Here is a 25094-nt window from a genome sequence, read left to right on the forward strand (position 1 = left end):
AAATGTAATGAAAGAGGGTCATAGCAATAATGTTAGTAGAAGTAAAGTTAGTACTGTAATATTACGACAATATTTTTAATCAATGAGCCAAGTTCTTCAAGAAGCAGTTGTAGAAGTAGCTGGATAGAAGGTTTTTTATTTAAAACTTTTTATAGAATTTCTTTAAAAACACAATTGTTAATCTGGGCATTTGGCGATACAACACTTATAGAATCGAAGGATTTGTTACGTCAAGCGCTCAGGTATCATAATTTTGATCTAGTTGCGCTTCTATGTCATTTTGATTTATGTTGCTAAGTTAACTTTCAAAAAATTCTATGGCTGGTAACAGCATTTTTATTTTTTAAGTTGTTTATTTTTATTTCTTTTAGAATTCGTTATTTTTTTAGCGAAATGTTTTTTAACCTAACGGAATTCTTTGCCGACTGTTTTTTCTATGAATGAAGAAAATAAAGTAAATATTTAACTGTTGTGAAAAGAATCTTATTTAGTTGTACAAAGTACTTCAGTCAAAATTTGGGAGCCACGTAAGAGAATTATATATATTAGATCAGAAACACATCATTGAAAGGCAGAATGCTTTGGTGTTTTCAAAACAAAGCAAACGTTGCCACCGGCGGAAAAGAAATACAGCCAAAATTTGGGAGCCACGTAAGAGAATTATATATAATAGATATTATTACAAACAATGTATCCATTATTATTATATCAGTTAACAATTATCTCTCAGGGTCTTTGTACTATTAAACAAGATTTATTAAAAATCACACCCCACCCAATAAAAGTATGTTAACTTTTCCTATCCACAGCTTGGTGTACGGACGATAATAGTAAGGGTATTGTCATTTATTATTTAATTTTGTCGTATGATACAAAACGAATGTGTGGAAAATCCCATAGCTATTCAGTGCTCTGTTTCAAAATACACAAAAATTATTTAGATAATTGACTAAAACTTATTAAATTTTCAAGATATTCAAATCGGACTTCATTAAATACTAAACATGATTCACTAAAAAATTATGAAAAAGAAGTTTTTAGATGTTTTTTGCGCATGCTCACTCAGTACGAAAGAACTACGTCAAATTTTGGATTTATTGATTAAAATTGCTCCCAAAATGTTTTTACATTTTATTGATTTTTTTAAGTTACTGCAAAAAACGTAAGAAAAAAATAGTTTTTATAAAAATGTCCGTATATTGATAAAACATTAAAGCTAGGCTAACAAAATTTTATTTAATTATTGCATCTTTTATTTACAACCACATTTTAATCGAATTTTTTTTCGTTCGTAACTTATTGTCGGTCCCTCAAACCTCTGAAAGATTTAAACTTTATTAATAAGTATTAAAAATCGCATCACCTAAACACATTATAAATAGTCCTCAAATTATTTCTGAAGAAATTTAAAAACAAAAAGAAAGGTAAAAATCGAAAGTGTCTCTTCCATAATTGAAGGGTAGCGAATGTTTAGTAAGTAATGCAAATTAGAAATTGAGAAAAAGATTAAATATGATACTTTATAGTAAGCATCACTCAGGCAGGGTAAAAGGACGATGTGTAACACGTAGATGCAGCTAAAAGAAAGAAAGAAAAAAAAATGATCGCAAATTTTAGCGGAAACTTGAGGGCACTGAGGGCGTAGGTCACAAAAAAAAGAGGGTCATTACGAGAGTGCAATGGGGGGGGGAGAGGGCTTGAGAATTCGGCGAGGGAGGAGACCAAATACCAGAAAATGTAATAAAAGGGCCCATATTCCTCGACACTTTCTCCCCTCAAGGTCAAAGGTTGAAGGGCGCCGCGCAGTCTGCCAGGACCGCCTAACCTCACTGCAATCCCTCACTTTTCGGGGGGCTACCAGCACATTACAGAAGAAGCTAAAAAAGGAACATTTAATCTTTGCAGTGTACACTTAAGATCTAATAAATATCAACTGAGAATGAAGCGAAATCACCCTATGAAAAATACTCATTTACAAAGACAAGAGTAAAAACTGAAGTTCAGAATGAAATCCCACAACTTTATTGAATTGAAAATATTTTTACTATCCTAATTTTTTATTTCATTTTGTAGATATAAAATCTGTTTAAGCCATCCAATAAAGGTTTTTAAAGTTTGTTACAACTCAGGAATTATTAGTACGATAAAAAAGGAAAAAATTAAAAACAAACACCAGCAGACATTAAAATATGATATTCATTATATTTATGAACAACAAGTATAAATGAAAATTGGAAAAATGTCAATAAGATAGAAACTCAAAAGGAAAAAAAAAAATTTTTTTTTGCTGTATCGGGAAGGGAAAAAAAAGGAAAAAAAAGCTGACATTTTGTTTCATTGAAGTATGTTGAATTGATGTGTCGATTTATAAAATACTATTCTCATTCATATATATGTGGAGGTTGACTTCAGGTATAGATGAAATAACTACGCTTTTGTAATAAATAAATTTAACAAAAAAAAATAACAAGAGATATGGAACAACCGCTCCGTCTGAGCGTTTTGGCCGAAGCGTTACAAAAGTGGGGTGGCGCTGCTGTAGTGGAGGCTGAATTCCCACACACACACACACACATATATATATATATATATATATATATATATATATATATATATATATATATATATATATATATATATATATATACTAGCTGAGAGCCCGTTCAGCGTACTGGTTGAAAATAAAACATCAATTAATCAGAACTGAACACCACATGACAATCGTGCACGAAACTTGCATACAAATGCAAACACAAATAACAAAGTTACAATAAATTGTTTTTTTATTTATTCATTATTATGTGTTGCCTTTCCGGTTGCTTTACGTTATTAGATTAAGCAAAAACACATTTCTAACAGTTCACCCCGTCAAAATAAAGATTAGCTGTATTCCGTATGCTCTCTCCTGTACATATCTATATAATAAATCTACCATAAAAATGTACAGTATTGTTGCAGTTGTCATCGGCACCAAATACGTTGTACCTAATTATGAGTATATTTGATATCTATCAAAACTTAACCTATCACCATAATGCCAATAGTGCCTATTACCAAAAATAAGCATCATGGCTGTCAATAATAGTATGTGGACAGAACCCCGTAACGAATAAGTACAGTTTCTCAATATTTCTTTTAAGCTCATAGCATATTTTTATGTCATTTAGTACTTATTATCAAAATTAATGAAGCATCATTGACATCAATAGTTTGCTGATTTTTTTTAAGCCCTTTTAAACGAAGTGAGTAACATTTCTTCAATAATTTTCCTTTTTACTACATAGCTTATTATTGTACTTTAATAAGTAATTTTGTAAAATTAATAATTCTTGACGTGAATAAAAATATGGGTGTTTTATATGCTTATTCCTAATCGAATGAATTCCATTTTCCAATAATTCAGTACGAAACTTTTGTTTTTATATCAATTACCGTTGATTTTAAATTGTTTAGTTTCGTAAAATCATGATTTAAAAAGCTAACAAAATAAACACGCGGTTGCAAAAAAATATTTGGGTGATGTAGTTTGCTTTTGCTACCACGATCACGTTATCATTCAGATAACCTGGCATAACAAATATAAGTATAACAGGATGCGTAATAAACAACTTTTTTGTTTAGAGTTATAGGCTAAAAGTTATCTTTAAAATATTTAGGAAAAAAAAAAACTGAATCGTCCATAGCTTATTTTTAAAACACTGGCTTTCACTAAGTTAATGTTTTTGATTGATGTTTTTGATTAATCGAGCTTCGTAATTAGTTTTTAATTTTACTTATTTAGATTCCTTTTTAATCTCGTATTTTTAGAGCTGACGGTACATAGACACACAGACAGATTTTTAAATATAGACACATTTCCTAAATGTCTCTGAATTTAAAAATCCTATTAGAAATCGAAAATCGGGCTTCGTAAAAAGTTGCCCCCATTCAGCTTCTCGTTGAATTTCGTATTCTTAGCGTTTATCCCGCAATCCGGGTATAGAGACACACACTTATATTAATAACGTTTTCGGACGAGGGATGAAATATGTTGAACAGTGGTCTGCTTTAAAAACTTTTCTTAAATCATTAAGAAATCAGCAGATTTTATTAACCTTTCATAGGTTGAACAATCCAGTTTCTTTCTTCTTTTTAAATATAAAAGAGTGTATAATAGGAAAACTGTATAGCAGAATAAAATAGGACCGGTTCAAAATATTTTTTTTTAAAATTCCTTTTGATTAACTGATTAACTAAAAAACTAAGATGAAATTCAGGAAAGAATTTTCTTAAGAACATTCTGATATCAAAATGTAAATGCTGTGGCTAGATTTTGAATTATTTTTTGTCTAGTTCCTTTTTCCAGTTTAGCAAAAACTATTATAGCAGAATTATGATTGTTCTGCAGTCACGTTTACATACATTTCCATTTAGGGATGTAATGAATAGTGATTAGACCGAATACCGAACATTCGGTCGCCGAATAGCAACATTTATTATAAAAAATAAATAAATCAAAACATTAATAATTACTTTAGTTCAGTCATTATTGAAAAATAATTAAAACTTATCTGTATTATTGTAAAGGGGAAAAACCTTCAATAGAAATGTTTAAGATAATAAAGTTAATTAGATATTAAGATAATTAGAAATATTTAAGATAAGGATACTTAGATATTAAGATAAAAAGGATAATTAGATATTAAGATAAAAAGGATAAATAGATATTAAGATAATAAGGATAAAATATTAAGGTAATTAGAAATATTCAAGATATTTAGAAATAAGATAATTAGAAAGATTAAAAAAAACTGACTAACAGCAATTAATAAAAAATAAAAACTTAAGTTGTGAAGTTGAAAAATAAGAAGGAAAAAAGATATAGAAAAAAATATCCTAATATTCGATAATGTTGAAATTATAACTTTTTGCTCCTACGCCTGAAGATGAACAATATGTCTTACATTGTTTATATTTCTAATTAGTTTTGATGTAATTAATTTGAATAGAAGCTTTTTTCCTTGGTAAACGAATGTAAATCCACTCTAATATCTTTAGTTTTCTTTTTTGCCGCTTTGTCAATAATCTCTGAGTATTATATATCAGTAATTATATATAAATTGCAAATCGAACTGAGGGAAAAAACTGCGTCAGCAGTTTTAAGGGTCGTTGAGCGATAGCGGGCAGGGGAAATTGTCTCGAATATAATTAATATGAAATTTAAAATATATTAAAATATCAAATATAGGATACTAAAAAAAACCAAGACAGAAAGAGGGAGCAAAACTATTTATAACGAACTGAACTGTGTAATCAACCGAACATTGGGGAGCGATACCGAATAATTCCACAGAGAAAGATGACAAAGAATTATATCAGAAACTGATGTATCCATTTATACGCGATAAAATCTTCTTCAAACCTTCCGGACATCAGCATCGGCTCTAGTTTAACTATTTCCCCCCAAAAAGCTCCTTCTTCTTCTATCAGTAAACCTTCAGCCATCTACTTACAACGCACACAATTTTGTGAGCTTATTTGCATCGTTTGCTCTTCTTTCAAACTTATGGACTACGCAAAAAAAGTCCTTCTGTAGGTCATAATTTTAATTAATGAAGGAAAATGCAGAGTTAGTAAGAATTTATATACGTAAAGTTACAGAAGAAAACTTTCTTTCACAGTGTGCGAAGAAATTAAAAAATACCAAACTTCACTTAATACCAAACTTCACTGAGCTTTAACTTGAACAAACGCAATGATAAAATAAAAAAAAAATAAAAAAAAGTTCTATAAACAATTACAAACACAAATTATCGATAAAAAATTCATGACATTAACATTTTTAATAAAAATAAATATTTGCATAAAAATTATTATTAGTTGATCCTCCATAAAATTATATTAATTTTGAGAGAAGGTTTACAATTTACTTCAGAACAGAAAGAAACAGGACACATTGATCTATTTGATCTATCTATGATCTATCTAACATTGATCTATTTTTTTATAGATCAATTTGTGCAAATAATAAAGATATATGAGAGATCTGTTAAATGATTTAGAACTGAATGATTAACTTCATGCACAATGAGATGCAAGGAAAAATAGTATTTAATACAGAAGCGAAAATATTAAATTTCGGTTATTAACTCATCAAATTTGTTTGAACAAAATAACGTTATTTCAAAAAATTATTATTTAGACTTCTGTTCACCAATAGATCTAAATATTTATAATACTTATAGATTATATATTATAATTATAATACTTATAGATATATTTGTAGGTGGGAAGAGGAGGCACAATCTTAAGCAAACAGAATTCCTTTTAGTACATATATGTTAAGTGAATAATTTAAACTTTAGTAGAAAAATCAAGAAACATTTATTGAGAAGCAATCGCCGGGTCTGGTGAGCAGCAGCGAACAAGGGGCTTAGCCGCTTAGTAATTCAACAAAATATTTATTCACTATAAAAAAAAATAGTCTTATTTTCATAAAGAAAAAACGAAATTACTTTCCAAACAATTCACTATTTTCTAAAGTCGCTTCAAATAAAATTACATTTATTTTACTAAAACTTAAAATAACTCATTAAAAACATAGTTTTCGAAATAGATGTTTTTATTTAAAGTTTTAAAAGTAGTGAAAATATTTTATTAATAATTTTTTAATACAAAAATTTTTTTTAATGGTTTTTGAAATTCATGGGTCAGTAAAATTATTGTTCTTGACATTATTATCTGTTTTTTAATTACTTTTCAATCAATAAGAGTGATGAATTTTATTTATTTTACTTTAAATTGTTATACACGTATATTTTAATTCCGACTTACAAAAAAGGAGAAAAAGAAATAATACTATATCATAGTTCTGATACATTTTAGAATGTCAATTTAAACTTATTTTAATTATTATAATTTTAAAAAAATTATTTAAAAAACATTGATTTCAGTCACAACTTGATTCTTTTTCTTGTAAAATAAATTCTTTTTGTTTACGTACGTACGTAATTATACGTACGTTTACTTATTTCATAATTTCCCCCTGTTATTCAACCATCCAAAACAAAAATAAATTGAGGTGTTAAACATATATGTATTGTACAAAGGTATTTTCACATTCTCCCTCCCAAAAATATCTTGGTTAACGGCCCAGATTTGTATCTACAAGCTTTAGATTCTTTTAAAAAAAATTTACAAATTTTTTTCATTTTTGCAAGTCTTGCAGAATTTTGGAAGTGCTATCTTCTGCATTTGAATAAGAAATAGGTACGTTAAAGAATTTAATTTGTTCGAAAGTTTCACTGCAAAACATTTGAATGAAAACTAGGCTATTACTTAAAATAACGTAATTTGTATACCACTAGAAAAGGAAATTTAAAATGCAGATACTAACTAGATAGAGTAATAATATGAATCGTTAGTTTTCCCATACGTTAGAATAATGTCACACTATAAAACGTACTTTAACAAAATGTTTAATTTGGAAAAAGGTGAAAAAAAGCACTATTCCAAAACTTTCAAGGTCACATCATTCTTCGAAAGGTAGTAAAATCGCTGAACTAGTTGTATAGGGGATCAGATGGGGTTTGTTTAGATACGGGGAGCAAAAACCTGGGGAGGGAAAAAAAATCACCTGACTTGAATGATTTCAATAGAAACTTCCACGAAAATGCTGCTCTGGGGTTTTAACCTTTGACAGTAAACGAAAAGGAGGGTAGATTGTTAAAATTGGACAACAAGCTTTGAAAATGAAAACGAGTAGTTGTAAAAAAATTGCATTTAGTCTGAATATAAGCACAAAAATTGATTTATTTTTCCACAACTCACCATTTCCAATTCATTTATGATCTAAAAAAAATAAACAAGTTAATGGTTGTTAACAAAACGAACGGGTGTTACAGTTGAATTTTTTTGCATTAAACAAACCAGATTTTGGTATATCAAAACTGAGAGGGAAAACGAGAGAATATCTTCGAATGGAATTGCAACAAAACGCAGTACAAAATAAATATTAGTTTAGTACAATAAGGTGGTGAAAGTCTGAAGGTAACGTAATTATAGTTGACACCGAGTTCAATTACACAACCTTTTAGCGCTCCATTTTTTTTCCCCCTTCGCAATTCGTCTCAGAGACTATTTATCATCTGATACAAGTCTCAAAAAAAAATATTCAACTTTCCTTCCTGGTTAAATGACCCAAATAGAAAGTAGAAAAACGACAGCAAAAATTCATATTTTTTGGGTCCAACTTAAAAACTCCAAAAATTGTTCAATATTTTTAATGCTTCCCATTATCAACAAGTACTGAGATCTTCTCATGGGAACAGTCAACCTTGTGACTTCATCAACTCGAGTCATTACGACATCAAGAGGATCGAATTTGGCCTTGAGAAAAATTAGGAGAGCAAAAGAACAACAAAAAATAGATCCACTTTGAAGATTCTTGAGATGGTAGGGAGAGAGCGAGAAAAAAAAAGAGTGGATTTCTTTGGCGACAAGCAGTCTGCCTATATCGGAGCACGTGCCAACAGGGGAAACCGGTCTACCAACAAGGCGGCTTTTGTTTGGTACTTCCCTCCCGCAATCCTTTCAATGCCAAAAGGGGGACCCTTCACACATTAAAATGTACAATTTAAACGCCTTGGGAAATTGAACATCTTTAACTAAATAATTTCAGGGGGTTAAGAAGGGAAGTACATGTTATCAAAAAAATTGGAATGCCAGAAATACTTTCTTAAAGAGGATGAATTAATATTTAATAAGAAACACTTCCGGTCGTTATTTTATGAACAAGAGATTATCTTCTATTTTCAATGCAATATTTTTATCAAAATTCTTAAGCAGTTGTTCGATAAAGTTCATTGCAACACAGCAAAAAAAAAAAAAAATTTAATTAATTAATTAACAGTTGCAGTAACAAAGGAATTCAAAGGAACTTAGCACAAAATTTAAGCCGAATACAAAAGTTCAGCAAAAAATCTAAAATCCCATAGTTAAATATTTGAAAATAAGAATTTGAGTTAGCATATCACTCTACAGCCTAGAGGCGACTTATTTTCATTCGTAAAATTTTCTCAACATAACATTTCTTGCATGTTCATAACAACGAAAAAATTAATTTTTTCTGCTAACTTCACTATTTATTTAAGGCACTGAATTTTGCTCTATCCCGCTCTTGTTTAGTGAATATTTCTAGAATTTAGCTAAAAATGTTTCGTAATGATCCAAAAACAATTTGAAATAGGTTCGATTCGGATATTGTTAATTTCTTCTAAATAATTTTCAGCTTCAAGTAGCCTCAAATGAAAGAATTTTTACCTCCTCACATCAAAATATTAACAGGTCTTCTGATCCCTTAAACACACACAGCCACAGATCCCTTAAAAGACATAATTATTTAAATTAGTAAAATGATATCTTCAGTTCGGAAATCCCCAGCAATTTACCAGTTCCATTTACTTCTTCCTCTCTAAATCATTTCTAATCGATCGAAACTTTGCCCGAAGAGAAAAGGTCTTGGGTATAAAACAAAACCTTTTCACCTCTCATAATAAACAGTTAAAGAGGGTTAAACGATCATAGCTGCCGACATGGATAAGAAAAAGTCCAGTAGATTTTTACGAAATACAAATTTCCTGATAACAGTTGTATAATATACATGTTTTACATAGAGGGACTTTTATTGTACTCAAAATACAAACATTTTATGACTATCATTTTCTTTAAACCAGGAAAAACTGGCAACTCCAGTAGTCGGCAGTTATGAACGATGTATAAGAAATAATAATACAAATGAATGAAATAATAATACAAATGAATTATGCATTTGCTTTATGCACTTTTTCTTCTTTTTTTTTTTTTTTTTTTGCTTTAAAAATTAAAGAGTTCATAAGCGATCTAATAAAAGGGATCTAAAAAGAATCAGAAAAATAAGAAAAAGTCCCTAGTCATTCCGAGAACGACACAAATATCCCTTTCCTCAACTCCATGCTGCATCCCACGCTGAAGAAGCTCTACATTGATTACGTTTATAAAACACGGCCGCTCCTTCTTTTACATAATAAAGTCACACTTTTTTTTAAAAATCCTTCCTCTTAAGGAACCAAAGACAAAAAATTTATATGAAAAGAAGAAGCACCCTTCAACAAATCTTCGAAAATGAAAGAGTCATTTCAAAATGAGAAAGTAAAACGATTAGAAATCTATCACAAAGAAGAATTGGGATTTTCTGACACAAATGTAAATAAGAATCATAAACTTACTTTTAAATGACGAAAGATAAGTCAATGAACGCCGTATAAAATAAAGAGTACAATGGAAGGCCCTTTAGAACTGTCATTATTTTAGAGTAACTCATTCATATAATGACCCACAAAATGTTAAAAATAACGTTATTGAACTTAAAAACAAAATTTCCGAATCAGCATACTTAATCTGGAAGATCAATAAAATAGGTGCTAAGAAGCAAACTGAACACACCTGCGCAGCCATTATTCATATCTAAAAATCAAATTCCTTCTCATAAGTCGTCAATATTGATATCTTCAAAACATTTAGATTACATTCAAATAATAATAATAATATATATATAAAAAATTAGTTGACTAATAAGAAATAAATTTCTAGTAAAATAAATTTTTAAAAGAGTGATTTAAAAAAAAAGTGAACATTTTATTAAGTAAAACAGGTACTAAAGATTTTGTTACAAATGTGATTGATATAAATAAAATAAATTATTGTGATTTATTAATAGTCCACTTACTATTTCAAAACATAATCTTGTTCCCAGTTATTATAAGAAGACTAAGTGCTGCAATAATAATTTCTGTAAATGTTACTTTTAAGAAAGAATTACAAAGAGTACATTTAAATTTCCAAGCGTAGCATGCTTAATTTTTTTTTACAACGGTTTATGAACTTAAGAGTGAATTCTTAAATAAAAAGCGTTTTCTTCGGCTTACACATGGATGAGCTTAAATTCGAAATATACGATAACCAATGTCTTAAAATCACATTAAATAACATGTTAAAGCGCTCTATTGACAATATTTGTTCTATTTTAATGGGTTTAACTGGAAACAAAGAAATTTTTCTTCCAGTAATATAGTTCATTAACGTAATCATAGTAGAAAAATCGAAAAAAAAAAAATTCTTTTCGATACGTTTGTTCCACCACTTAAAACTAAACGAAAAAATTGACCGAAAAGTTTTCCGATTTTGAAAAATCTTATCTAGAAATATTTTCCATAGGCACTGCTTCCAAAATGATGTGAAACGATGCAACAGCATCAATGTAAATATATTAAGTATGTATTTTTAGCGGGAAAGCACTACCATTTCTGGATAACGGGTATATTATTAATATATTTTATTTTAAGTCTGATTCATGGATATTGAAGGTTTTTTATCTAGAGAAAAAATGCCTAGATTATCATTCGATATTTAAAATAGACTAGATAATATTAATATTAAATAAATATAAAAAAAGAGACCTAATTGCCAAAAGTAATTCAAAAAAATTATTGTTTTTTTTTTTTTTTTGCTTTCATATAAAATTTATTTTATTCTTCATCTAAGAGACAAATTGGGTCTGTTTTTAGAAATTCATGAGGGGTGTTGTGTTGACTAAATAAAAATAACTGTTTTTGTTTTTTGTTTGTTTAGTGATTAGTTTATAATACTAACTTTATATAATATTTTTATAAAATTTAAAATATAAAGCATTTAAGTTATTAAATTGCTTGAAAATAAAATCAAACATTGCCAATACATTTTATCAGATCTTCCATTGGTTAATGTCTACAATAAAGAAAAAGAAAAAAAAACACACACACTCAATTTAAATTTTTAAAAAATCATGATTTTTGCAAACTCTGATTCCTAAATTTAACTTTTATTATTATAATTCAGAAAGTTACTAATAATAGTAATACTAAAAAAAATACAGTATTAGATTAATATTGGAATTGTGAAATTTTTAGTTTATGGAAACTTAAAATAACTTTTTTTAGCTATGCTTTCAATTTTTAAAATATATTTTTTAGTTTATTCCGACTATGTCATACGAAAATACATTTCACTGCAAACACTGAACTTCTAATTATAAAACTTATAAAATGAAGGGTTACAATCCGGTACTTTGAGTAAGGCTGTGTATTAAATCTGTAATTTGCTAAGCACAACAGAAAAATATTTTTTCTTTCTTTCCTTTTATATTTTTATCAATATTTAAGGTAGTCAAAGGCCAATTTCAGCACACTGGCGATTGATTGTAACTTTTATAACAGATTTATAACACTTTTAAAACTTAATAATAATAATAATAGATGAGACTACTGTTTTTATAGTGCTTTTGATGCATTTTAAACCTCTGATACTACTACATCTAAAAAACCAATTTCCAAAAAACTTTAATAAAAGAAAACATGCATACTATCTTAAAACAAAAAATTTCTCAAAATTGTGAAATGTTGTAGAACAATGAAAGTTGTGAAAAGCAGAATTTATCTCCAATTTGAGATAATTTATTATTTACCAAATAAGGTTACTTTTTGGCAATTTTAATTCACAAAATTACCCATCAAAGAATGTAATATTTTAATTATTCTAAGTTATTTATTTATGCAATACCTGCAAAACATTCATGATTATTAAGTCTTGTAGCAAAGCATTACATACAATTTTGTTCCCAGTGTATAACAAGGTAATTATATTAATTAAAAAATTATAACCTTTATATTAAAAAAAAAATCATAACTGTTTTGGGTGTTTATTTTTTATGTTACATTTAGTTTTGCTTACTTGAAAAAATTTAAACTAAAGTGCTTATTTTTAAATTTTTCTGCACTTTTTACATGAAATGATGACTCTATATCCATTAATGCAAAGGAAAGAAGGAAACGTTCACTTTTGAGATTTTTAATTTACATAAGCTTCCTCTCCTTTTTTGGTGTAAAAATAGGAATGCAATAGCCAAGGTTTACTATAGTTCTTTTTTGAACTCATTTAACTATAATAAAAGGTTTTTTTTAAAAATTTACATATAACCGTCGTTGAACAGCCGGCCCAATTTTTGGGTTTACGACTACTAATGTTCAACTCTGTAGCCTTGTAATTTTGAGCCCAAACCAGAATACAAAGGAACTCCTGGATAAAGTATTGGGAGAAATTTGCCTTCCTGGAGGACTTTTTGATGGAATTAACCCGTAATTGCGTTACACGGAGAGGAAGACCACAAGAACCTCCCACGGTTAGCCTCACGGCAAGGGGACTCTAACCCGTGATCCATCTGCCACAGAGGATATTTTCATGTCAGCACTGCGGTCGATGCAAGCCGGATGCGGAATTTGCATTGACTGGCCACCTCCGGGATGGAACTCCGGTTCACCTAATTGGAAGGCGAACTCTCAATCCCCTGAGCCATCGCGGCTCTAATAATAGGTGTATTGACAGTAACTTTGATCCCAATATAATTAAATTGTTAGATACAGGGGTAATGACTGGGTGGCAACAAAAACAGAGAAAATATTACGGCACTTTTCCAGGTACCTAGATTTTATCTTAATTTCTTGACTTTTGAAACTAGAGGCACAAAATTTTATTACAATTCAGTTACACTTATTATTACAAATAGAATATATTACAAACATTTGCCATTGAAGTTAAAAGTAAAGAATTTAAAATATAAATAAAAACATAATTTCATTATTACAAGAGCCAATTTTCTTGCAAAAATATTAGACTTTTAAATACTCAAAATAATTTATTTTTCTAATTCTGAGGATGCCCTAATTGAGAATTTTAGGAAGACTTTTTCCCCTCCTAAAATAAAGAAACTATACAAAAAAAATAAAAAAATACTAAGATTAACAACTCTATTAATGAGAATAATTTATAGTTGCAGTCAAGTATTTATCTAAACTTTCATTTAAATTTTTTTTAAAAATACAATGGAAATTTTAGTACTATCGAAAATTATCCTCATTGGTAGTTAAATTGAAGAGTAGAGTTTGGTTTTTATTGGAAAAAGATGGGTAATTTTCATGGTATGCCACTCAATGTTACTGAAAGATTCTGTCCAACCTTCCAAACATTACCACCGAAAACGACTTTTGTCTTTACAATTGGATTCAAGGATTTAAAATTACAAAAAAGATGAGGCACACGAAGTACATACAAATGAATGCATACTTTACTTTAAATAAAACTTGGAATTAGAAGTATATGATAAAAAAATTTATTATCTAAGTGTTTATCTTTATTAAAAAAAGTATTTCTTTTAATTTTAATTAATACTTATATGTAATTTTAAAAAAAAAAAATATTTGCGAAAAATATCAACAGTTTAACCATTACACTCTGGGAATCCCATAATTTTGCACAAGAAAAAAAGTTTGAAAGCGGATCATTTTTTTTTTTCACATTTCAATTTTCCAAAAGGATTGGATTCAATTTTATCATATAATGGAACAAGAATTATTTGCGTCCAAAGACAAAACAAAGAGTAAGGAAGCACAGTATAACATGTGCTCAATAAATTACAAAAACAAATGATGCTGAGAACTACATAAAATGCTAACATAAAAGTGAAGAACATATACATAAGTTTCTGATCCATCTGTTGCTATTCACCATTGATACTAGTGTTATTATATTGAGAAGTTCTATACTTAAATTTTAACAACAAATAAATTCAATTATAAATGACACAAATTTAAATCTTGCACTTGCAGCCTCATTTTTAAAATGTAGTGCCTATAGAACTCATTTTAAAAACTTTGAAATAATGCTGAAATAACATTATAAATCTGAAATGAACAGGTTAATGCAGGTAGTCAACATCTTATAAAAGTTTTCATTTCTTCTCAATTAATTTAAATATCTGCTATAATTTAATTTCTTAAAAATCTATGATAATAAAAAAAAAAAGACTAAGAGAATAGAACTTTTTTTTTTTAATGGAAAATATTATCCATAATTTTCAGCAGGCAAACTGATAATGTTTTTAACACACTAAAATGAAATAAGTGCAGATATACAAAAACTGACTTCGGTACTGATCTTCCCTTCTTAAAGCTACTTTTTTTTCTAGCCCCCTTTTTCAAAAAAAGTTGTACATTCCTCATATACAGTTCATAGCAATTCATTAGAAACATAATATTAATAAATTTTATAACTATATCATCCAAAGATTAAAATCTAACTTTGAAATATATAATACACTTGAAATGAGAAAACACATCTTATGAATACACTTAGTTTTTGCAAGACGATACATTAGATTAAGTAAATAGAAGTATTTGATCAGACTATCTTTGAAATTATAATAATAAAAAATTTACATTTCATAAATGCAATATTTATTTAACTTGCTCCATTACATTTATAGAATAAATCACAAAAACAGAATTAAATTTTAAATAATAAAACATTAAAAATTATTAATAAATAAAAGATCTATATCTATTGAGCGGCAAACTACAAAAAAAAGGTAATAATAAAACATTAGAAACAAAAATATATATTGAAGTGCAATGAAAACCTTAACTAATAATGGGAAAACACTTATTGGGACTCCATAAAATTAATGGGCGATTTTAAAAATATTAAATGACTGGCTAATGACGTCTAACAAATTTATTTATACAAAAAAAGTTATGAAAAACTATAATAAACGTCTGCTGAAAAAGAAGAAAGCCACGTGAAAAAAGATCCCAACAAAACAACTGCATTATATACTGAAAAACCACGTGAAAAAGATCGCAAACTTACTAGAGGAGTTATAGGTATTAATTCCGGCACAAAATCTTGAGGAAAAACAGTTCTGTTTTCCAAATAATTCTTCAATTGCAAAGGAGGATTGTCCGTGTAATTGTTAGGACAAAACATGGCGAGTAAAAGCGCCGGAGCAATAAACAGCGCACACTTATTTCGATGAACGATCTCCGCGAAATACGGCATAAGGAGGAAGAAAAATGTTACCTAGTGGGGGGGGGGGAGAAGAGGAATGAATAAAGAAAAGAAAGCGCCAAAAACTCGCCAGGGATTTCTAACCACAACACAGTGGGCCAGAACACCACGATCTTTGGCCATAAGTCAAAATTAAATTTTCAACTAAAATATGTGTAGGCAGTTTTAATATCGCCCAAATTAAATATTCATAATCATTCCAAACATTTTAATTCACTTTTTGGACCGACAAGAGTACAATGTAGCGAAAAATATGTTAAAAAAAATTTTTTTTTAATGTAACTTTCAAATTTACATTTCAGAAATATATATAGGAATTTTACCTTACTGTTGCATTTTTATCAGAGTAATTAGTCTGAAATTATAGTACAATTTTTCAATTTGTTGGATTAGTTAATACTCTTGACACTTTCGAAACTTATCTCCAAAAAGTTCCACGAGGTAATGAGCTAAACTTTTTTTTTTTTGTCTTCTTTGATGTTTCTTCTTTCGAAAAAACCTGCCCCATTTTGCCCATATTGCAAAGTTGGACTAAATATACCGAAAAACAAAAAGTATGTTTTTTTTTTCATGTTTTAGCGTTATTTTGTAATTAATTCGCGTTATTTTGGAATATTACTTCGGAAATATAATTTGCTTTTCATGTTTAATATAAAATTACGAAAATTATTATATTTTCATTTCTATGTTTAATTATTTAAACATACTATATTCTTTTTATTTTTGCGCGCCATATTTCAGCCGCCATTTTGCTTTTGTTTTTGAATTTTTAGTGTATTTTAAAATTTCAACTATGAATTCAATTTCCCTGCAAATAAAAACACCCAAATTTTGAAACAAATTTTATCGAAATACTAATTTTGGCCACGAAACCTTGGATGCTGGCCCACTGTAGCACAGGATAATCTTCAATAGTATTCGTGGCACCGTTTCAAGTGAAATTGTCAAAAAATTTCAAAGTGAAAAAAAACACAAAAACCGTGTTTTTCAAGGAGTCTTAAAACAATGAATTAAAAGACATGGATGGAATCCGTCATTCAGGTGAAATAATTTGTGAAGAATTCGCTATAATGAGAGCCGGTTTATATGGGAAGCAAAAGTATTTATATTTTTAAATATGTAATCGATAGAAAAAAGGAAAATCCCAACAACAAGTTATACATACAATTATCTTCTCAGAAATTTTAAATTAAAGTGCAAAGTGAGCAAATTAAGAAATGAATCACCCTGAATAACTTTTGTTCTAATGATCGGATCTTCACGTTCTGGAACTCAATCTTAATGATTCAAAGAGGTGATCTCAAATAGGCTACTTTATGAGTGCAGACAATATTTTAAATTACGGAATCAGACACAAAAACGTATTTTCTTTGAATAAACAAACCTTTCTTTACAATGGATTCGGATTTCCGATCCCCAAAATATAGCCGCAATCTGATCCAAAGTTTGGAGCCTTTAATGCTAATTTTATTTTTTTGCATATTTCTCCAGATCGCGAGAACCTTTTAAGTGAATAGAAAAATTTTGCACACAATTATAAAATTAGTTTATCCAAAGATAATTCCAAGCAAAATATCACTTTTAGTAAATATTTATTATTTTTTTATTATTTTATTTAATAATAGTTGGAAAAAATTTTAAATTGTAAATTACAGTGACCTCTCACTTATGCACCACCTCTTTTATGCACCTTTTTCATTTATACGACGATTTTTATAGGTCCCAGTACATTAGATAGGAAAATAATGATAAACTTCCTTCGTTTATGCGTCGCTCTAAAAATAAATTTTTCAATTATGCGCCGAAATTTTAAGCTAGCATTTTAATTTTTCAATCCTTTAAGTATTTTTTTCTTTTCTAAAAAAAAAATGTTTTAAATTAAAAATGAAGCAAATAAGCAATCCTTGTTACAGATAAAAAGAAATATATGTTGTTAGATTCTATTGAATTTGCTACTACCTTTTCCTGTTTTCTGTTTCCTGAAAGACATTCTTTCAAAAATTTTGAATAGGGTGTCTTATCTGTTACACCAACAACAATGAAAGCCCATTCATCTTTTAGAAAATGACCATTACTCTTGTCCAGAGGTTAGTTTTACTCCCATGCTGATTTCTAGGAAAAAAAACACCTGTAATACGAAGGATGAAAGAGACCGCGATCACTTACTTACAGTCAGATGGACATTATGAGTAAATAAATGGAAGTGATCTGTTTAGTGACAGAAGTACTTGAACAACTTATTGTGCAGCATATTATGACGTCAAGTACTTTTCTTTGAAATTTATCATGTGATGTTTCATGTGATGTTCCCATAAAACTCAAATTTTTTGTGAAGAATTGTTCATTTATATCTAATTAAAACTTGTGAACGATGAGAACGTGGTGGATGATACTGACGAATAAGATGATAAAGTTCCTCCAAATCACACAGCAGTATCGAAAGCTTTAGACACTATTCCTGACTATTTAATTTTGCTTCTGAAACTCCCCCCTATCCCATTTATATGAACTGGAAAAAACTGTTTTTGAATAACGTCGGCAAAAACAAACATGCATTAAGATTATTTTGTAAGAAAATAAATTGTCTTAGGGTATGTTAAATTTTTTCTTTGTATAATTATAGTAAATACCAAAACAGTATAAATATTAACATTTAATCTCTAGAGACATATTTATTCATATTGTCACTGCAATTTACGTTGCGTTTTAGAATTTTGAAGTTTTTCACTTATGCGCCTCTTTCACTTATGCGCTTTTTTTTTCTTGGCCCCTTACACCGGTGCATAAGTGAGAGTTCACTGTATAACATTTTTACATGATTTTAAAGAATGCAATTTTAAATGGCAAAATACAAAATTTGAACGAAATCGGTTAAATAGTTCCTGAGAAATCGAACTTCAAAAAAGACGTATTTTAAAAAATTCAATTTCTCAGGAACTATTCGACCGATTTCGATCAAAATTTTTATTTTGCCATGTAAAATGGCATCCTTCAAAATGATGTAAAAATATTATATCTTACAGTTCAAAAATTTTTCGGCTATTATTAAAATAATTAAAAATATTACCTATGAGTGATACTTTGCATGGAATCATCTTTCGATAAACGAATGTCATAGTTATATGTAAAAAAATTTTCATTCGCTTAAAAAGTTATCGAGATAGGGTGAAATACGCAAAAAATAAAATTAACATTTAGGGGTTCAAATTTTAGACCGTTCTCCTGACCCAACTATTTCCTTGATTGAGGCTACATATAATGGGAGTCAGAAATCCGAATCCGTCGAAAATAGGTATGTTAATTCAGAGAAAGTACGTTTTTGTGTCTGATTTCATATTTTAAAATATCGTCTGCACTAATTAATTAGAATATTTGAGGTCATTCCCTAGAATCATTACGATTGAGTCTTCTAGAACGTGAAGATCTGATCATTAGATCAAAAGTTATTCAGGGTGGTCCGTTTTTTATTTTACCCTCTACATTTAATTAATAATGTGAGGAAAAAAAAATTTCTAAGTAAATCATGCATTGTGTAAATGTTAAAAATGCCAAATTAAGGAAATTTTAATATTTAACTACAATCTTAACTTTGATCTGAACCAGAACACGATCTATCTCCAATTCAGTACCCCCAAGAGGTATTAATTTGTTATGGGAACTTGGAAGGCTTTGTGACCCGACAGATTTAACATGCACCAGTCACCATTTAATACACGAGATACCTTCGGGTGCTGTGGATTCTACGTTCATCTTTATGGGCAATAATGGTACACCTCATCGTACAGTGGCTGTCAAAGAACTGTTGGAGAGTGAAGATATTGCACGCATGGAATGGCCGGCGAGGTCCCCGGATTTTAATACAATTGAACACGTGTGGGACACTCTAGGGAGACGCTTTGCAGCTCGTCCCCAGCAGCAAGCAATAATTCCGCAGCTGCGATTAGCAGTACAACAGGAATGGGCAGCAATTCCTCAAGAGCTTCTTAATAACCTGGTCCGGAGCATGGGCACAATCTTGCATAGATGTGATCATATCCCATACTAAAGACTGGAATTTCCTTGCCAATCCCGTGTAACATTGACGTTTTGATCACTTGTACAATTGTGTTTTAAGCCTAGATTTCAATAAAGTTCATTGTTATTGTGGATTAATTTATTTATTTTTTGCAAGTTGTTTATTTTTCCAAATAATTACATTTTGAGGACCCTACGGTATGATTTTTATCGATTGTCAACACTGCTGTTCAAGCTTACATTCGAAAAACCAATTTGTCCTTAATTTTTGCACACCAGTGTATAAAATAAATTATCCGAAAATATAAAAACAAATCTACAAAAAAAAGGGAGAACTTATTAATCAATGAAAAAAAAATGAATCAAACTGAAAAGGTGTCACATTGCCTGACAATTCCCGATTTTGGGGTAAAATTACGCTTTTCCCTGACTTACTTTTTTTCGAATCTCAGAATTTTCCTCAGATAATTCCCAGTTTTCATGCTATTCCTGGTGAGTATGAATTCTATTGGAGTAGTTTCCGAGAAATAAAAGTTTAAACATCAGATATTTAAAAGCAATAAATTATGTTCAGATTAATTTTCCAAAAACAAACCAATTTGAAACGTAGGTAGATAGTTAAGAAATTTTAACCGATTGCAAATTAATCAATAAAAATTATTTTCGACATTTAACTGTTGGTAGATCAAATTTGATTAGAATAATACTTGAAGAATCTTAATCAGTCATTTTGGAAAAGGGAGAGCATGCAAAATCCACAAGAATGTTGAAGGGAAGAAGAAGAAAAAGTAAACCAATGCCAACAATAAAAAACATTCCAATCAACGGTTTCAGTCTTGTCATAAAATAGTGTACCTGTAAATGCATGAATTGCAACCACTAATAAATCATAACCCTTAAAACAAATGTACAGATGATAAAAATAAAAATTACTACTTCTACAGGAGTGCTTAAATTTCCTTTAAGTTTGTGAGAGAATAATTATTTCGATAAAAACGGAATAGTAGAATACGACAGACTTATTGTTACTTGAAATCGGCCGGGATAGTATGGTTGGCACGGAGCTGGACTCACGTTTGTGAGAATCCAGCTTGCCGAAGACTCCCCGTGCAATAAATGGTGAAAGGTTTAACCGGGTCACCTCCATGTTCCCATAGCAAATCTCTGGAGGTACTGAATTGGAGATGGGTGAAAATTTCGATCTGTGGGCTAATGAATGCTCTGTCTTAATGGTCGACGACAACAACATGACTTGAAATCGATTTTCCGATCCAATTTCTAAAATGAACATTATTTAATACGTATTAAGTTTATTTTGATTTCAGAGAGAAAGCATCAATGTAAAACTTCAGACGACTTTCTATAACTTATCTAAACTTACAATTCCGGATTTTTTTACAGGAACATCAATACGTAAATTATTTTAATCCAAGCACTTAAGGGAAATAATGCAATAATTATTTTCTTCAGAGTCAAAATTTGAAGGGGAAAAAGATATGACGCCAGATAAAAATCATGTTAATAACTTGAAAATTCTTTTAATAGACAGTCAAATATGCTTTTTCCTAGTACATATTTAAGCAACATGCTTTAATACTCAAACCAATTATGTACCAAATTTTAACGGTTTATTAGAAGTCGAGAAATCTTGCGTGCAAGATAAAATAATTTGAAATGAGAAAAACAGATGTAAAGTAAAACTTTGAATAAATAATTTTTAATAAAATACTTGAGTTTGCAGAAAAGTCCAGTTTATAATAAAAATAGGTTGTTTTTTATTCAGTATTTCTGCTGTGATGAGAAAAATACAGTGGATTGGTTATGCAGGTACGAACAGAACCGAAAATAAAATATCGAATTACCATATTACCTCACAACTAATTTCTTATGATCTATCTATTAAAATATAGCGATATAATAATTTAAATTTTGTGGAAAATTTATTGTGACAGAGAGAGATTTAAATTTAAGAAGATGATATAACGTGGAAGAAACATTTCATTGCAAATTCTGTTTTACCTCCAATGGTATGTCAAAAGATAAGAAAAAAAGTAAGTAAACTATTGAGTTTCAAATAGCAAAATACAAAAAAAATACAGGAAAACTTAAACAATATTTTGTTTGCATTTCAGCGTTTGAAGCTTCATGAAATTAACTTTAAAATAGCGATGGAGGTATCCGTCTTAGATTTCACGATCATTTTCTATAAAAATTGGACTGTACACTTGACAAGAAAAAAATCACTACAAATTCAAAACACTATCGATTGGATTGCTTCTGGAATCAAAGCTTCTTTTTATACGATTTCCTTGGCAAAATTAAAACCTAATTTGTTCAACCTTCAATAGTTTATATCTTTTGCAATCCTCATTGCATTTTAGAATAAATTTTTATAATTTTAAGGCAACAGGATAAAATTTTACATAAAATAATTGACTTTCAAAAAACATTCCAATTTTGCTTCTATACCAATTTAGAGCCTTTAAAAATCTATCTGTTTACTCCTAACGCGTTTTCTCCTCATTTTCTCAATTAACTTGAAATTTTGCATGATTATTATTTACATTTCTAAAGATTTAACTATTATTTTGAAACATTTGTGCGCTTAACCGTTTATTACTTTAAAATTAGCATTATTTCTACTGCATATTCTATTCGTTGTTTTCAAACGAAATTGAATAAAAATTAGTAATGAAGCTACGTTCCTTTTGACCTTTTTTCCGATTTAAAAAAAATATTTTAAAATAAAAATGTATTGATATCATATTTTAGAATATAATATATAAATTGATTCTAAGTTAAACAGTTCAAAATCTAGTCTCCGAATTAAAGAGTGGAAACAAATTATATTTTAACAGCAAAAACTCGATTTTTCTTGTTTAATTAAAATTTCAAGACATAATTAATTTATATAAACACAAAAACCCGATTGGGGTTCATGCGGTAGAAAAGAAAAATTTCGAATACTTGTTCTAGGTCAGTCGAATTCATGTCTTGCACAAAGGTCAGCGGCCGTCCGACGGAAAGACCTGGAAATGGTAGACCACACTTGTCGGTCATACCTTCAGGGGCTTCTTCCGCACAAGATACAGTTATTCGTATCGATAATGTCCTTTTTTAAAAAACTACAACGAAGAGTAAAATCCAGCGGGCAGATATGATACGGCAGACTTTATTTCGTGAGATCCCTAAACTTGATTTTATTTTCCCAGAAATAAAATTATACATCAAAGGGAAGTTCCCAAATGATGTCACACATATTTTTCAAGTATAAGGACAAGTATTAAAACATGTTTTTAAATACTTAAAATTTTCGTCCATAATCAAAAAACTACCTTTTTTTTCAATAAGCCGAGGGGACATGGATTATGAAAGTGTCTACGGAAACTTTTTTCCAGGCATCCTGTTTGCACTGATGTGCCATTTTTATAAACTTCTCGGGCTAGAAGTCTCCATAAGTTTTCGATTGGATTCAGATCGAGATTCTTCGCTGGCCAATCCATTCAATTACCTTTACACCAGAGTTTTCAGCTCTTAGAAAAGTGTATCGAAGCATTATCCTGCTGCGAGTCCCCTGAAGTAATCAGGGGGCGCTTCAGGTAACAAACTTTCTCCTAACATACTTGTCAGAATTTATTTTACTGTTGATAAAAACTATCGGTGTGGTTCCATTTGCCCCAAACCATCACTTGGAAAACACTTCTTTGGTCTTTCGGAGATCATACCAAAAATAATGAAAACCATCAGATCCATCAAGGTCAGACATCAGTCCATTTTTGACCGAGAGAAATGTATTTTTTTTTTTTTTTTTTTTTTTTTTTTTTGTGGCGAAGTCAGCTCTTCTTCTCTTATGTTGATTTGTAAGAAGTGGAAATGACACTAATGTTTCATAAAAAAGATGTTTATTTTATTCATTTTGAACATTTCTTTATGGGCTTGGTCAATTCAAATTTTGCTTTCAATTCATTTGCAGTTTCTTTTTTTTTTCTTTTCTGAAAAGGCCCCTGACAATCATTCTTTTCTGTCTCCCAGTTTGTTTTTTCATACTATACATTTTATGAATTTTTAGAAAATTATAAACAACTGTTTTAGTGATTCTTTTCGAAATTTCCCATCATTCAGAATCATTGTTCAAATGTCACGATGGAAGTCTACGGGAGCGATATTTCTTTTATAAACCGTTTCATTATCAAACATACTAATTTTTCAGTAATGAGGTGTAGAAACAATGTTCTTATACTTTTTACCAAAATCACTTGGATTTAAAAATCAAAAATTACATTTAAACAGGCTTATATTTGGAAATTTGAATTAGTTTACAAAATAAATAATTCAGTTTGACTCTTATTCTTACTTAAATGTGCCCACTATTCCGTCCATAAGACTTCTGTATGAACTATGAGTTTTAATGCGGTTATTGAACATAAAAATTATTATTTTGATGAAATAAAATATTGAATTCAGTCATTTAAAATGTTTTCATTTTTGGCAAAATGTTGGATGTTCGGTTACCCCCTTCTCTCTCTCTTGTGGGTAAGAATGTCGCGTACATCTTTATTTAATGAAGAGATGGACTTTCTGTTTAAAACATTAGTTCATTCAAAATCCTTAAATACATAATAAAATAGGTAATGTTATAACTTTTCTTAGACCTCATGGATTTTTAACGCACTCTGCAAACGATACAATGAATACTTTGACTGCTGATCGATAAGAAGTGATATTAAATAGTTTTGAGATGGTGACGTTTATTTAAATTTCGTTCGGTGATGACAGACAGAATCCGGCAGCTCATTTTGCTTTCAGTGATGATACTCTCGAAACTCTCTCATCATCCGAAGACACGTGCGGTTGTTTACATAGATAAGATTCGGTTCTATTGATTGATACCACCCCCTCCCCTCCTCCTGCCACAAAGCTTCAAGAATTTGAATTATTTCGAGTAGCCAGTAAAAACAGTAGCACCTCCCCCCGTTTTTATTCCTTACAAATTGGAAATTCTGTTGAATACATTCATGATTAAAAATCAAATACTTATTCATAAAAATATGAAACTTATGAGAAAAGGGTAAAACTCCGTCATTTTAAAGAATTTGCAATTAAATATGTATATTATCTGAGAATTTGTG

General features: G+C 29.3%; 1 protein-coding gene across 4 annotated transcripts in view; it reads right to left on the bottom strand.

The window, feature by feature from the left end:
* Window positions 1–25094, bottom strand: part of LOC107454559 (transcription factor 12) — a 79179-nt gene that overhangs the window by 34198 nt on the left and 19887 nt on the right. For 2 of the 4 annotated variants that reach the window (XR_015430471.1, XM_043047055.3), the window contains exon 1: window positions 15754–15951. The exons of the other annotated variants lie outside the window; for them this stretch is intronic. Coding sequence is in view for 1 of the 2 variants with exons in the window: in XM_043047055.3 (XP_042902989.2) it covers window positions 15754–15942 (189 nt within the window). In the remaining variant the exon portion in view is untranslated. Of the gene's footprint in view, window positions 1–15753; window positions 15952–25094 lie in introns of those variants that run through there. 4 annotated transcript variants of the gene reach the window in all.

Source organism: Parasteatoda tepidariorum, chromosome 2, assembly GCF_982258835.1.
Source record: "Parasteatoda tepidariorum strain Cologne lab strain chromosome 2, Ptep-v5.0, whole genome shotgun sequence".
Classification (NCBI taxonomy): Eukaryota; Metazoa; Arthropoda; class Arachnida; order Araneae; family Theridiidae; genus Parasteatoda; species Parasteatoda tepidariorum.